Below are 15,203 nucleotides of genomic sequence, written 5' to 3' on the forward strand. Positions count from 1 at the left end.
GATATTTGAAATGAGTGTCCAGCCAAAGAATATAGATGCCAGAGAGCGCATTGACATAATAAAGCATAGTGTTAGAAGAACATGATAAGTGAGTAGGAATGGCATCGGTGATACATGTTATTGACATAGATATGGCTTCATGTTGAATGTGTGAGTAAGTACTTGATATGCCTATTAGCTAGGCATATAAATATATATATATATATCACAATGTGCCTGCAATTCATGTTTTATACATGTAAGATGTAGATAGATGATATCCATTGGACATGTTATAATAGAGGATTTAGGTGTTCATGTCAATTGTCGGTAGATTCCTAGTTGTCTACCTAAATAATACCTACCTCTGGTAGCCTCTAGGGCTGTGCTCCAAATACCCAAAACAACGTTGAAGTAGTAACTACTACTAGTGGTGAAGTGAAAGAATAGCTCTTTAGTTACTGATTTGGGTGTGATGAAACATTAGCTGGAAGTTTGCCTTAGAGGCTATTGAGCGCCTCTATGGTGATTATAAGTGCTAAGTCTCTGAGAGGTAGATATATATTCTCTACTTAATTACTATTAACAACTTAAACGGCATAAACCTGTAGGAAAACTATATATCGTCTAGGAATGTCATAGTATAATCTACCTAGTAGATCATGAGCTTCACTGAGTTGTCAATGTCTAGCTGGTTTAGGAGCAGTCCATTTACAGTGTAGTCCGCCTAGGTTCAAGTTATTCTGGCGGAGATAAAAATGCTCAGTGACAACCTGATGTAGAGATGTATGGTAGTAGGGAGGACATAGGTAATGTGGGGTGGCATAGAAGATACCTAATCAAAACCAGCAGGCAGATGAATTATTAGTTGACAACTGTCGCATTAGAAATTTGTTACTTGAAGGCCTAAGTGGTTGGGTTGCAAGTAAAAACCTTGTTACCTTGGAAAGTGGTTTGCAGAAGACGTGGTGGGCGGGTGCTGAGTTCGCTGAGAACAACTGAGAGCAACTGAGGCCACCGGCTACACTGATAGGTGTCGGGGGGTAGCTTTGACCCTGAAAATTCGGTGGTATTGGGGGAAAACACCGGCGATTGCCGCCGCTTTAGGCGCTCACTGAAAGCCCTGATGTGATTTGACGGCTACCAGGTGCACTTTCTTCAGTGAGCCAATCAATTGGTGGGTTGCGCTGGGCGGGTGCAACCATCAAATCGAGAATTTGACAGGACGCTGGAAACACCAAAATTTCGGTACTTCTAATACTTCTCCAGTGCACCCAGTGATGCAACATTTAGAAGTCAATCTCTAAAGATCGCTACAAATTCAGAACAGCTTCAGGGCCCCAACTCGTATCCGTTAACAGCATTTAAAATCGGAAAACACAACAGAACAATCTACATTTTCAATTGAGCAATAAAATTGAAAGATGCAACAGCGCAAGAATATGACAAAATTATAATGCATCAAGATGTATAGATAGGGAACGACTTGGAAGAATAATAAATTGATGTGGAAGTGAAAGTATCGCAGAAATGTCTCCAGTTGGGTTGGTTCCATCTGTACTTTGCTCCTGATTTATTATTTATTTTTTTCTCTTCGCGCTGTTCCTTCTACGGGCAATGGGGCTTGGGCTGATTTCGATTCTCTCCAAAAAATTAGGACGCGACATACACGCTAGGTACTTAGGTACATATAGGCATTAAGGTAACACTACAACAACACTGTAAATTTGATAGATCGGACGTGGACAAAACACTCAAATTTTCAACCGTTTGGATGCAAATTTTAGAATATGAAAATCGACAGAACTAGATTGTCATTAAAAGGCGTAGGTAAAGTTGCATCGACAATATCGAATGGAAAATAAAGTGTTTGTCTTCAGGGCATAGATACTCTCTACATGTACTTTAGTACCTGTACGATTAGAAAAAAAAACCTGTAGCGCACCTAGGAAGCTGCAAGGCATCGCAGCCCACCAAACAGTTGCAGACCCAGACAACCCCCCCGGGACTAACCCCTCCCCTCTTTTCAGTGATCAGTGATTTTCCAAATCAAATCAGCAAGCCTGGGTGGCACCTACCTCTGTATTTAAAAAATTGCCCCGCCCGCCGTTCCAGTTCAGCGACGTTCCCCCCAAAACTTTCTTTCCCCCAAATTTCCCACTTTCTCGCGCTTCTCTTCACTGATTTTTCAGTGGTCACAAGCTCCGCGAGTTTTCCAGACCTCCTACACCTACTACATCAACCCAGCAGCTATCGAACAGAGGTACGCAACTGCGCACCAACCACTGAGTCACAAAGCCAATACAGGTAAACAATAACCATTTTGATTCCACCGAATCCCTATTTTAGCACACTCGCTGGATTTTATCCAACGCGCAACGCCGTAAAATAAATGCAGAGCTAACAACAGGTAGCTATCAGCCACACCACAATGCCTCGTCCTAAGAAGACAGAAGCTGCTCGACAGCCCGCGCCCGTCGCGCCGGCACCTATGGTGCCTATGGCCATGCAAGCAGTTCCGGCTCAGCTACCCCAGATTCAGCAACAGCCTTTGGCTGCTGGACCTGGAGTCGGCCAGCCTCCCAGAACCATCGGTATTGAAGAGTTCATCCGCGTTCGTGACAGTGTAAGAAAACCATAATCCCATTCCTTCCCTTCCCTTTTATTTTTATCGGTCTTCATAGCACTATCAACAGCACCATTCCCCAGCACTTTCCAGCACCAACACCATTATCGTTGCGTACCCCATATCAACCCCACGTTAGAATTAGAACTCGTCCTCATCTGTCATCCCCATTCACCACCATATAAATGAATCATAAACCTTGCTTGTATGTGTGTCGCCATGCGACATGCAGCCTCGTAATGCAGTTAGGCAATACACGAGATAAGCATAAGGGAACAGCTCTGTAATAGCACTGAGATGCTATTACTCAGTACCCAACATTACATATAGCCTAGAACTGAGGCTCTGATGCGGGTTCCCCCGTCAATCTTGGACGTTTCCTAGATGCGCATCTTATCGGCATCTTGTTCACCCCCACTCATTTGGCATCGCATATCTCATACTTCTGCGGCGATACTTTACTTTTGTTACCGTTATATTTTATATCGTTGGCTATCAATGTCACCATCATACTTTCAAATGGACACTCGCATTAACAATCTATCAGGTACATGCTAGGTTCAACACTATCACAGGGCTCATGAAGAGCTTCTCTGATGACTTCCTGCGTCAAACCAACCTGCTCATAGGAGAGCCTGCACCTTTTGACAATGGAGCTAGTCACTCTATGCAGAACTTGATCGCCAACCTCGATGGTATTAGTGGTCAGTTTGGTGATCTTGGTGCTCATGTCGAAGAGAAGAAGGAGCGTAAGAAGCGAACTCATGATCCCAACGCTCCTAAGCGTCCCTTGACGCCTTACTTCCTCTACATGCAGACTGCTCGTCCTATCATCGCGAACGATCTCGGTCAGGATGCTCCAAAAGGCGCTGTACAGGAGGAAGGTCAGCGTCGTTGGGCATCAATGACACAGCAGGAGAAGAATGTAAGTTGAACTGAATACCAATATGTATGAATATTGCTGATCCTTATGTTATAGGCATGGAACAACGCGTACCAGTTTAACTTGCGATTGTATAACGCTCGAGTCCACTCTTATAAGGCTGGCAACTTGGAGGCTCGCAACATGACCGACCCTGATGCTCTTGCGTACGCTGACGCCAATGGTATTCCTCAGCCCGTATTGTCGGGCGAGGAGACGTATGCGTCTAATGACCAGGATGCGATTGCCGAACAATTGGCTATGGCTATAGCTCCCCCGGAGATCGAGACCCAGACTCCCAAAGCCAAGGTTACTCGCAAGCGCAAGAGCGCTGCCGCTGAAATTGAGGACGCAGAGGCCAGTGCTGCTAAGACCTCCACACCTGCCTCCCCTGATAAGAAGCGAAAGCGAGCATCGAAAGTAGCCGACACTCCTGACGAGCCTAAGAAGTCTAGTCGAAAGAAGAAGGCCACGTAATCTGGTAGACATGAACTATCCTGTCAACTATACTAGGTACCTATTCGTTCGCCATCTTTATGTCGGTCTGTTTTCTTTCGATTGCTCAGAGGTCATCCTGCTCTTCTACCGCTTATCTGTTGCGATATTTGCGGCGACATATCTTCGTTTGCCGCGTCGTAAAATATGCTCGACTATGTCAGATAGTGGTCAGTCGGTGCCGGTTTTAAAAGGGGTACGGAAGGGTTCAGGCTCTTCTGGTTTTGGGGGTCTTGTATTATGAGTTACGAACAATTGCGAATGGGGATCGGAAAGGTCTGCTGGATTTCGGCACGGAGTTGTTTAGTGTGTATCGAGGTCCTTTTCTCATTTATTCCTGTTTCAAAATTCCCCAAATGTACTTAGCTCTGCCTGTTGGCATTGTACTCATCAAACACATTGTTCCCTTCTGAGAGGAAGGTTGGAAATTATTGGTCTTGTTAATCTATTCTAACTTGGTGTGCTGTAATCTTGACCACGTCTCAGGTACTATTTCGTGGGTGGGCACCGGGAACTACCCGTAAACGTCTAGAAAACGAGAACAGAAGCCTTGAAGCCAGGTGAGTTTTAGAAAAAACTGCTAAAGGGTTTCGTTCTCCTCTCAATGTACCTACCTACCTACCTATTATGGCACCCATAAGCATCCATGGATCCATTTTGTGACCGGGACTGCAAATAGAGGATTCCCTAGGCGTACAGCGCAAGCTATAAGGGCGCTAGTTAATATATCTGGAAGACCTTATTTCCAAGGTTCCTAACGCTAATTCCTTCCAACTATAGGTAACATAGGTGCCTAGGTAAGCACCTAGCTTAAACAGGAACATCTAGAAGACAGATAGGTACTAAGCAATTATAATCATGGATTACACACAGAATAAGCATCTATATCGAAGGCAACTCATCAAAATAAATACTAAGTGTCTACAATAACACATAAGCCAATCAGCTTACACCGATTCAATGCAGTAACTTCCGGCGCTTTCCGTAGCAGACCTATAGCGGCATCCGTACTTTGGTATTTTAATACAGTCAGAATATAACGGAATCACCAGCTAACAGAAGACAAAGTCCCTATCTATTTACGAAAATCAATGGTTAGGTAGGTACCTAGGTAGCTATAGGGAAACACTGAAAAAATCTCAGAATAGCAAACGGTATTGGTTCCTAACAAGAAACTGCCCAATGAAAAACGACGCTTCCGCATTCATTAGAAACAAAACATGTTAACATAGTAAAAAGTTACCTAGTATTGAAACCACCAAGCTAGATATGTATCATATTATATGCCCGTCCCCTAAACATGCAATTATTCTCCTATCTTAGTGCAACCCTCATTTCACACCTATGATCCAGCCCTATGCTATGTATGTATATCTCTCAGAAAAGATGCCATCGACACCTAACCCAGCCCTACGCAACGGCCCCCAACAAGCCCACCTCTTAGTCGAATCACGCAAACATGTAGCTAGCTCCCCCACAAAGCCAAGGCCTAGCTATCCCCTTTCCATGAGCCAAGCCTCTCCCCTCCCACATCCCCCATCCTCCCACTAGCATCCCACTCTCCCACTCTCTGACTAGAATCTTAGCCCTTACATACTAGGTACATACATGGTATGTGGCTTAAGTATGTAGACTAATAAACAAACCACGCCTGCGTAATCGGCAGCGTCTCCGCCGGCGCAGCCGAGCAGACTACGCCATCGGCCTCGACGACGTACCTCTCGGGATCGACGCGCATGCTGGGCATCGTGTCGTTGAACCGCATGTCTTTCTTGCCTATATTGCGGCAGTTCTTCACTGCTTCGACGCGTTTACGCAGCCCGTAGGCCGCGGAGGTGGTTTGTGGGAGGCTGGCTTCGGAGACGAAGAGCACGCTGGAACGCGGGACGAGAGGCGCGAACATGGGCCGCGCGATTATGGGCTGGACTGTTGGGATCGAGGCGTTGGGGTCGCCCTGCGTGGTGTTAGTTGCTTCGAAAGGAGGAGAGGTGGTGGTGGGATAGGGGGAGGAAGGGGGGAGAAGACTCACCATCTGCGCATAGGCAATCAACCCGCTCTTGATAACCAACGACGGCTTCGCGCCGAACCACGCCGGATCCCAGACTACCAGGTCCGCTAACTTGCCGACTTCGATACTGCCGACTAAATGCCCCATCCCCTGGGCTACCGCCGGGTTGACCGTGTACTTGCTCACGTATCTCTTCACCCGGTAGTTATCGGCCCCGGTACCCTCGTCCTCGGGCAAGAAACCCCGCTGCACCTTATTCTTGTGCGCGGTGTTCCAAGTCCGCAGAATTACTTCGCCGCATCGTCCCATGGCCTGCGAGTCTGAGCTCATCATCGATATGGCGCCTAAGTCATGCAGCACGTCCTCGGCGGCTATGGTCTCGGCGCGGATACGCGATTCTGCAAAAGCGACGTCCTCAGGGATGTTCCGGGATAGGTGATGGCACACCATGAGCATGTCTAGATGCTCGTCGAGGGTGTTGAGTGTATAGGGTCTGGTTGGGTTCGTTGATGACGGCAGAACGTTCCCATGCTCGACAACACGGATGATATCGGGGGCGTGGCCGCCGCCGGCGCCCTCTGTGTGGTATGTGTGGATGGTACGGCCTTTGAAGGCCGCGATCGTCGACTCCACGTATCCGCTCTCGTTGAGTGTATCTGTATGGATCAGACACTGTACATCAAGTTCATCGCACACGCTAAGGCAGGAGTCGATGGCGGCAGGCGTTGTTCCCCAATCCTCGTGCAGTTTGAGGCCACATGCGCCTGCGAGAACCTGTTCTCGTAACGCGCGTGGGTCGCTGTCATTGCCTTTTCCTGTGATGCCGACGTTCAGGGGCAGCTCGTCACATGCTTGTAGCATCTGGCGGATATAATGAGCACCTGGCGTACAAGTAGTCGCATTGGTACCAGCACTAGAAGCCGGGTGTTAGTCTACTAATCATAACCCCTTCAAGGAGGATTTCGGAAAGGGGTTCATCTTACCTAGGTCCAGTACCGCCACCAAGCATCGTGGTAACACCCGAAGCAACAGACTCGTTCGCTTGCTGGGGACATATGAAATGAATATGTGTATCTAGGGCACCCGCCGTTATGATCTTACCCTCGCCAGCAACGACGTCCGTGCAGCTACCCACGATCATGCCCTCAGTAACGCCATCCATAACGTCCGGGTTACCCGCCTTACCAATCGCGGTGATCATCCCGCCTTTGACGCCGATATCCGCCTTGTAGATACCGGTGTAATCCACGATCAACGCATTCGTGACCACCATATCCAAGCAATCCTCATCCGCACACCCAGTCATCTGCCCCATCCCCTCTCGCAGCGTCTTCCCACCACCGAATTTACACTCGTCGCCGTACGTCGTCATATCCTTCTCGACCTTAACCCAGAGATCCGTCGCCCCAAGCCTAACCAAATCCCCCGTCGTCGGGCCAAACATCGTCTTATACGCCGCCCGATCCATCGAAAAGCCACCTACGACACCCAAATCCGCCGTCTCCGGCTGCGGCACATGTGCGAACCCAGCCTGTTGCAATTTCTCCACGATAGCCTCGACGCGTGAAAAATCTACGGTCCCGGAAGCCATGGCGTTGCCTCCTTTAATGACGCGGTTCCCGCCGATCTCGACTAGGGCCACGGTTTTGGTGTCGCCAGGCTCGAAACGCACGGACGTGCCGGCGGGGATGTCGAGGCGGAAGCCGTATGCGGCTGCACGGTCGAACTCGAGCCGTGGGTTTGTTTCGACGAAGTGGTAGTGGCTACCTACCTGCACCGGCCTGTCACCCTTGCTCGTCACGCGAAGCTTGATGCGTCTACGTCCCTCGTTTAACGTGATCCTTCCCTTGACGACGACCACGGCGCCGGGCTGGTTGACCACGTCGTAGGCGCTAGCTTCAGACGGCGGGAATAGGTCCGGGCTAGGTACGGGCAGAAAGCTGCCGTAAAGAGCCTTTCTCAAGTCGCCGTCATCAGTGGCGATGGGGTTGTGCACAGTGACGAGGTACGTGCCGCAGGGGAAAGTGCCCTCGACCTGGATCTCGTGCAGGGTGCTGACGACGGAGGGAAGCACGTGCCTCCGGCCGAGCATGGTGGAGCCGATGGCCATGAGGTCGGAGACGTTGTGTTGGCCATCGCGGATGAGTTCCTGGAGGTTATTCGCGATAAGAGCCTAGCGGAGTATTAATCGCGAAACCCCGCTGAAAATCCCAATAAAAAGAACGGAAGAAAAACCTACGGTGGCTTCAGTGTGGTTCAGCTTAACACCCCTAGCAAGTCTCTTCTGGGCCAAAAAGCCCAATTGCGAGATGACGAGCTTATCAAGCTACGCAACAGCGATTTTAACCGAGTTAGCGAACCGCCATCTTTCCCTCTAGGTACTACAGACAAGTGGGAACAAACCTCTTTAGGGATGAGATGCATTTTTTGTTTCGCAGTTTAGCTGGGCCTGCTTCGAACCACTATAAACTCGGGGCCTTTCAGAAGGCTTTGGAGGGGAAGATGAAGAGAAATCATGACTCTGGTTGCACGGCAGAGTAACAGCGGAATAGTGGAATGTGGAATTACCTCTACGCTCTAGTGCTAGATAACGGTGCTGTACCTACCACCGTTTGTATGTAATACAATCTATTCATAGCCCTAAATAGCGGCACCTTATCTATGTGGGGCTCTGAAGAGCTCTAGTCAAGTACCGCTGCGTTGGATCGGCCTCTTGGTATACATGGTGTACCCCGCAACTCAAGCTTCGAACCCCTTGCCCCTTGCTCCCTGTGCATGAGATATGCAGAAAACAATCGGAGTATACATGGCCCAATGATATACTGCAGGTTGTAGAGTAATCCGGGGTTATACAGAGAGGTAGCTAATCAGAAGGGCAGAGTATGAGTTGTGCTGTTTCGTGTAGATTAAAACTGATGTCACATAGGCGAAGGAGAAATTAGTCCGGGTTAGATTAGTATACAACATGTCACAGTAACAAAAGCAATTCATTCTAGAAATTGGGGTAGAACTGAATCCGAATTGAGGACTATTTACAGCCTAGCATAAGGCTATTACCTCGGACTTGAGGTTATACAGCAAACCCCCAGAAATATGTCGGATGTTACCACCCAGAGACCCTTCAAAGTGTTACCTAACCTGATGCATAACCGAGTATCAATCATAGAGCCACTATCTCAATCAATGTCATGACGGCTAAAGGAGCTCCCTGAAGTTACGCCGACGATGCTGTCTCAATCGCGGTGACCAAACATCAACGCCACTGTTTTGGGGATCACGTTCCTTCGAAGGCTCTGGCTTTGTAGGCTCGGGAATTTGGGGTTCGGGGATTTGAGGCTCTGATTGTTGAGGACGGGATCTCTACTCCTCCTCTACCTCTTCGTCCCAAGCTTGGCGCTCCTTCTTCATGAGATCGGCCATCATCTCCGGTTTGAAGATGGTGCTGCCAGGGTTCGAGGCGCGGGGAACCTTGCCGAGGTTGGGGTCATTGAAGACCGGGGCAATATTCTCGATCCATCGCTTTCGGCGCTCCATAAGAGTCTTGGTTACGTCGCCGATGCCTGGACGAGCCATACCCGATGCGCCTCCGGCTGGATGACTACCTCCACCGGCGCCTCCGGGTCGCTTGGACTTCTTGCTCTTGCCCATCGTACGCGTGCGCTTTAGGTATGCGCCTTGGACTTGAGTGTCAAGATCTTCAAGGATAGTGGTGTATTCCTGGTGTGCCATCCTTTCTTTGACTAGATCGGTCAGTCGGGCCTTGCGAGCGCCATTGATGAGCATCTGCTCGCGCAGTCGATCTTGCAGGAGGCGCAAACGGGCAGCGACCTCATCATCGTAGTGTCCATCGTAGTCACCATCGAACCCCTCTAGCGGAAGGAATCCAATGTTACGTAGTTCAAGCTTGATTCGTTCGTCCACCTGAGAATAGTCTAGTTTGGGGTGTGTAGCTTTCTTCCAAGCCTCAGTTGATGATTCAGTCATGAATGTGGCAGGTGGGACACTCTTCTCCTCACCAGCTGCACCTGTGTTGGAATCGCCGTTAACCTCTTCCTTAATTTCGGCATCTCCGTTAATTCCGTTGGTCATCGGCTTATCCTCGCTAGGTTGGATACGAGCCTCGGGGCGCATCGCCTGAAGTAGCCGCGACAACACAGGACCAACCGATAGCTTGTCCGTCTCTGCGACATCATCGTCCATATTGTCGATGGTACCACGAGCCTGATTGGAAGCGAGCTTATCTCTTCCAGGCGGCGTAGAATCAATCGCCATGGCACCATCCTCTTCCGCCCATGTTTCGGTGTAATGCTTCTTGCCTCGCTTGGGCATAACGAAGGGAGTGAGTCGGTCGCCACGTTCTCGTAGGAAGGCGAGGTCCTCTTCAGAGAACTGGCGGAAGTAGGGTTCGACGTAGGTCGAGAAAGTGCTAAAGCTTATCTGATTCGAGGGCTTGGCACTACTAAAGTCCTTGTCCGGCGGATCACCAGCAATCATCTCGGCGAGGTCGGATTTGGGGAATACCGCAACCGAGTAGAGCTCCTTCAGCTCATCCACAGTCATGCCAGGCTCTGTTGGACGAATCTCGTAAACGGTAGGATCGGGGAACGTGGAGGGATCTTCGCCAAAGGTCTGGATTTGAGGAGCCTCACGACGGGGAGGAGCACCTTCATCTTCGGATTCGGAATCTTCATCAGCCCTGTGATCCAGCTTGGCCTTATCGTCTACCTCCATTGCGCCGGGTGTTGCAGGCGCGACAGGCGATAAAGAAGAGCTCGCCGAATCGTTGTCTCGAGATGCTTTTCGAGTCTTGCTATGATCGCGCAAGGGAGATGATCGTTCTGGGAAGAATGTTTTAGTATGGGGTGACCTTCGTGGGTATTGAAGGTGGAAGGTAAAGATCTAGGTTAAGAAAATGAATGCGACAAAATTCCATATGTATGACTGTGGGTTACAGTTGTAATAGAAGGTAGCTACCAAGCAGCGTCTTGGACCTTAGGTGCTATGCAACAGCGTTTTGGTGGCAATGAGGTGTTATGCGCTATTGTAATTCCAAAAGTAAAGAAAAAGGTAACGAGGAAGGTAAAGAGCAAGATGACGGGTACTGCCTACCAGTATGGGCGTCTCCGGGTGCGAGACTATCATTCGCTTTTCTCTTTTTCTTGTTCGCTCTTCTCTCGGTCTCTTCCTCACCATCTTTACGTGTATCATCCCTTCTACTAGTAGATGCCATTTCATCGAAATGAGCCTTTCTATGTCCAGCTACAAGGCGCATTCCTTTATCGCACCATGTCCCGCGCCGTTCAATTATTTCATTCAATTTTCCGAGTCGAGTGATTAGACCGTCGAGACTTTTGGAATCGGGGATTACGGCATTAGATGCGGTTGAATCAACTAGATCGTCGTAGTTTATACTGCGAACCGATTCTAATCTAAGATCTAGGAACTCGGTCTCGATAATATCGACAGGTGGTATATTCGCACTAGATGGTCCGATGGACATAGGTGTAGTGTTGCGACTGCGCTTACCTATGGCATTCGCATTTTTCTTGCCAGTACCCTTCTGGCTAGGGGCTGGAGGCATTATTACGTGATATGGTCCGTAGAAATTGGGACGATTAAAGTGTTTAGAAGAGGAAGAATGATAAATTGAACAAAGGTCGCGCTTTGGAAGTTGATTCGGATGAGAATGTCGTCAGTCGAGCCTGCCGGCACTTAAATGTCTTAGCTTGAACCTAATGATATGATTGGGTAGTTTCCTTAGTACCCAGATACATCAATCATCCCAGGTAAAGACCCACTTTAGCGGCTGAACATTTTCAATGTTGGGCTAGGTCTAGGTCCGTGTCCTTACCTGAGTGACGTAATCTGCTACCAAGCTCGTGACCTACGGTTAATATATGCGTATCGTAAGTTTAACGTCTATTCAGGAATTAGGAATTTTCCAATGATGAATCCCGTTGAAACTAATGAAAGCCGTTTAGGCTATTAAACTATATTTATTCTGAAGGTAACACAACTGCTGGCCGAAACGACTTAGAGACTGGGACCCATAGAGAACCGTACCGCCCCCACACACAAAGCCCCACAGCAGATGTGTTACACAAACCAAATTTGTGTTCGTGCAACCTTCCGGGCAATCACATTTCCCCCAGGGCTTCAATCTATTTAGTGCCTTCCATCATCTTTCTCGTAGTCCCGCACCCCATTTATAGTATTTATATACACTATACAGTTCTACTACCAACAGCCATATGGATATGGTTGTGCCACAAACGCCACCCACAACTTCTCACCTAAACTTATCAAGTTAAGAAAAAGCATTGATATGCAGTGTCACGCAGACCAGCAACGTTATTTGCTTACTGACACTTTTCTGGAACTGAATACATAACTATGAAGAACCTAATGACAACGTACCTTATCATTTCCAAGTTTACCAATAGTCTTTGTTTTCATTCATACTTTTAAAGCCATGTTGGAAGTGTAATAAGTATGTACTCTTGGATTTTGAATGTGGAGTTATCAGGATCATTTGGACCTAAGTATATCGTGTGTTTGTACATATTTATCTTCAATATTTTCAATATGTTTGAACAGTGTGTGGAGGTGATTACAGCCTTATTCTTAAGACTTCTGTGTAGGTAGCTTTGGTAGGGTTCTCGAGTAAAAATGTCGCTATTTTCCTGCTTGCTAAAGCCGTTTCACAACAGACGCTTTTTAAATAAAGGTTAGCCTCCATTCCTTGTAACATATTTTCTAGCACCTTCCTTTACGAGACTTCAAGTCAAATAAATATTCTCGTCATAGCTTAAGGTAAACATTCCTCCGAATCTAATGTCTCCATATCCGGTCCCGAACCACGCCGTGCGTCTACGGAAGATAGCTGTTGGGGCTTCATTAATTCACAGTTACATCCTCAACAACTCTCACCGACTTAATGCTAAATATATGTTTATAGGGCTGGTAGCCCAATCTGGTAGGTAATAACAATGTGAGTTCTCTAAGAAAGGAATGGAATAGATATTCCATACCTAGAATGTGTGGATTGAATAGAAGAAAAGTCGAGGATGATGATTCTGTTAAGAAAGTTGCCACTTTTTGGATAACCCTGACTTCAGCTCATACGTCTTACGTTGTCTCACTGGCTAGAATTAATTTTTGTCTAGAACACAAGTCCTAGAATACTACTAGAGGGTGCCATCGTCGATTTGGTGAAGCGATTTTGAAAAGATAATTGGTTTATATCCCGGAAGATGGCGTTAGTCCTCTATTTGACACTCACCGCAATTTCTATGATTTACCCCCTCATTCCTATTGCCTTTCCGCCTAATATGTAGGGTATCAGGTAGTTGTATACCTTGGCAGTCACAGGATTGCTATAAGCTTCCTCATCGCCGGTCCGCCTCCATGTCCGTCGTCTCGGGCATGTACGACATACCTTTCTTGAGTATCTCTTCATTTATCTCTACCCCGATTAGGATATACTTACGGAGTTTATTTACGGGAATTCTTCTAGGAGAACTGCCGTATCAGGCAAGTGGATATCCGAGAGACCCACTCCAGTCCGCGAACCTTTGCGGATATCTCCTTGATTGGTTGTGGTTGTTTACAGACTTCTTCCAATCGGTCGAGGACTTTATGGCTTATTCATTTCGGCGAATCCTTCCCGAATAATCAGTTGAGTTCTCTGTATCTCTCGTAAGGAGTCTGTAGATATCTTCCAATTAAGAAGATAATCTTTCGTTGGTTACACAAGATGTCTAGAAGCGCTTATGATCTTATTATAATGGACACGTGGTTATCCTCCTTCATGGAAATGATGAAATACAAATATCCCGGTACGAATCTAAGCCAATGCTAATCTAGGAACCATACTTGCTCATTTCTGGTTCTAGTCATACCGAAATATAGTAGACCTGGAGTTCAATATTGGGGAACGGATGAGACTTGTCGCAAACGCCAGCAAAATCCCTGCGGTTCTTCAATTAGATCTGCTGTGTAGCATTCTAGTATATCGTGTTATAGCTAAAATCATATTATATTTCCTCTATTCGAAGCGTTGAACATCATTTCGGGGGCGGCTCTTTTTAGAAATGGCTATAAACTAGAAAACAAATAGGTAGCTTATTACTTTCTACTCCGGGTTCTTTTTACCTGAAACTACAAAGTAACTGCATAGCATCCCAAGGCAATATCCATTGCTACCTGCCTGCTTAGTAGGTGAGTACCTATCCTAATGCCACTGATAGGTACATACTAAATACTATGTAGGTAAGGAATCGGTAGATTAAGTAACCAGGGGAATAGCTGAAATTTGAACGAGTGGCTAAACAAGTATAACTGTGGCTATTAGAATGGCGAATAGTTGATTGTAGTTATACTAGTAATTCAATTGGGCAGCTGCAAACTCTCTCCAACTGACCATACAGACGAGGTGAATAACAAATGTACCCTGAAGACCCTCCACACCGAGTCAGCTGTAAGATTGACTATCTGCACGTACAGGCATGGATGGATGTCGGGTCCGCTAAGATGCAGAAGCCTTTCACGGGATTCGACGTAAGCTGAAACGTCATCGTACTGCCACAATTCAAAGTTCTACGCCGTAGAGATTCGCTAGCCTAGGTAGGTACTTCACCCGACATTTCAAAGAAGCTCCCTACCTAGCTAATAACAGAAACAATATATGTATGTCAGCAAGGCTTCCCGAGGATAGATTTAAGCATGCATACTAGGTACCTACCTAGTAGTCACAGGGCGATCTCGGACTCCTGTCCCTTTTTCGTGTGGGTCGGGAATTTTCCACGCTGTTGGTACTCTGTACTTGATGATGTTGAACATTACCTCCATTATACTAATATCTCAGAAATTCACAAAATATCCGGCGTAATACGTGTGTATCAATCCTCTAAAAGCCTGTCATAAGATTGCCTCTGTCTTTTTTTGCAGACAGAACTTCCTTACCTTTTAATCTGTCACAAATCGTCAGCTTCCCCCTGAAAGTTTGATAGAGTGCTTTTACCTTGATCGTTGATCGTCGATCATCATTCGATGGTATTATCATGGGGGTTGTTGATATTATAGTAATCATAAGTTATCCCGGTACCTAGCACCGCACGAGCCTCATGACTTCTATTCAACAGAGCCTCACGTATCTATTGTACTAGATTACA

General features: G+C 47.2%; 3 protein-coding genes across 3 annotated transcripts; 1 reads left to right on the forward strand and 2 right to left on the reverse strand.

Moving 5' to 3' along the window:
• Positions 1 to 1,879: 1,879 nt before the first annotated feature.
• GGS22DRAFT_170617 (uncharacterized protein) lies at positions 1,880 to 4,552 on the forward strand. Its single transcript, XM_047962468.1, has 4 exons — positions 1,880 to 2,286; positions 2,394 to 2,605; positions 3,153 to 3,530; positions 3,585 to 4,552. Exons 2-4 carry the CDS (start codon positions 2,411 to 2,413, stop codon positions 4,002 to 4,004), a joined length of 993 nt encoding a protein of 330 aa, XP_047816123.1. The 5' UTR covers positions 1,880 to 2,286; positions 2,394 to 2,410; the 3' UTR covers positions 4,005 to 4,552.
• Positions 4,553 to 5,564: 1,012 nt separating this feature from the next.
• On the reverse strand, positions 5,565 to 8,761 carry GGS22DRAFT_170623 (urease). Its single transcript, XM_047962469.1, has 5 exons — positions 8,434 to 8,761; positions 8,270 to 8,356; positions 7,014 to 8,203; positions 6,052 to 6,943; positions 5,565 to 5,976 (listed from the first exon to the last, which is right to left on the reverse strand). The coding sequence occupies exons 1-5, from the start codon at positions 8,452 to 8,454 to the stop codon at positions 5,656 to 5,658; spliced, it is 2,511 nt and encodes an 836-aa protein (XP_047816124.1). The 5' UTR covers positions 8,455 to 8,761; the 3' UTR covers positions 5,565 to 5,655.
• A 268-nt stretch (positions 8,762 to 9,029) lies between these two features.
• Positions 9,030 to 11,834, reverse strand: GGS22DRAFT_170624 (histone acetyltransferases subunit 3-domain-containing protein). The gene is made up of 2 exons (XM_047962470.1): positions 11,140 to 11,834; positions 9,030 to 10,868 (listed from the first exon to the last, which is right to left on the reverse strand). The coding sequence occupies exons 1-2, from the start codon at positions 11,609 to 11,611 to the stop codon at positions 9,391 to 9,393; spliced, it is 1,950 nt and encodes a 649-aa protein (XP_047816125.1). The 5' UTR covers positions 11,612 to 11,834; the 3' UTR covers positions 9,030 to 9,390.
• Positions 11,835 to 15,203: the final 3,369 nt, after the last annotated feature.

Source organism: Annulohypoxylon maeteangense (assembly GCF_022496945.1).
Source record: "Annulohypoxylon maeteangense strain CBS 123835 unplaced genomic scaffold GGS22scaffold_16, whole genome shotgun sequence".
NCBI lineage: Eukaryota > Fungi > Ascomycota > Sordariomycetes > Xylariales > Hypoxylaceae > Annulohypoxylon > Annulohypoxylon maeteangense.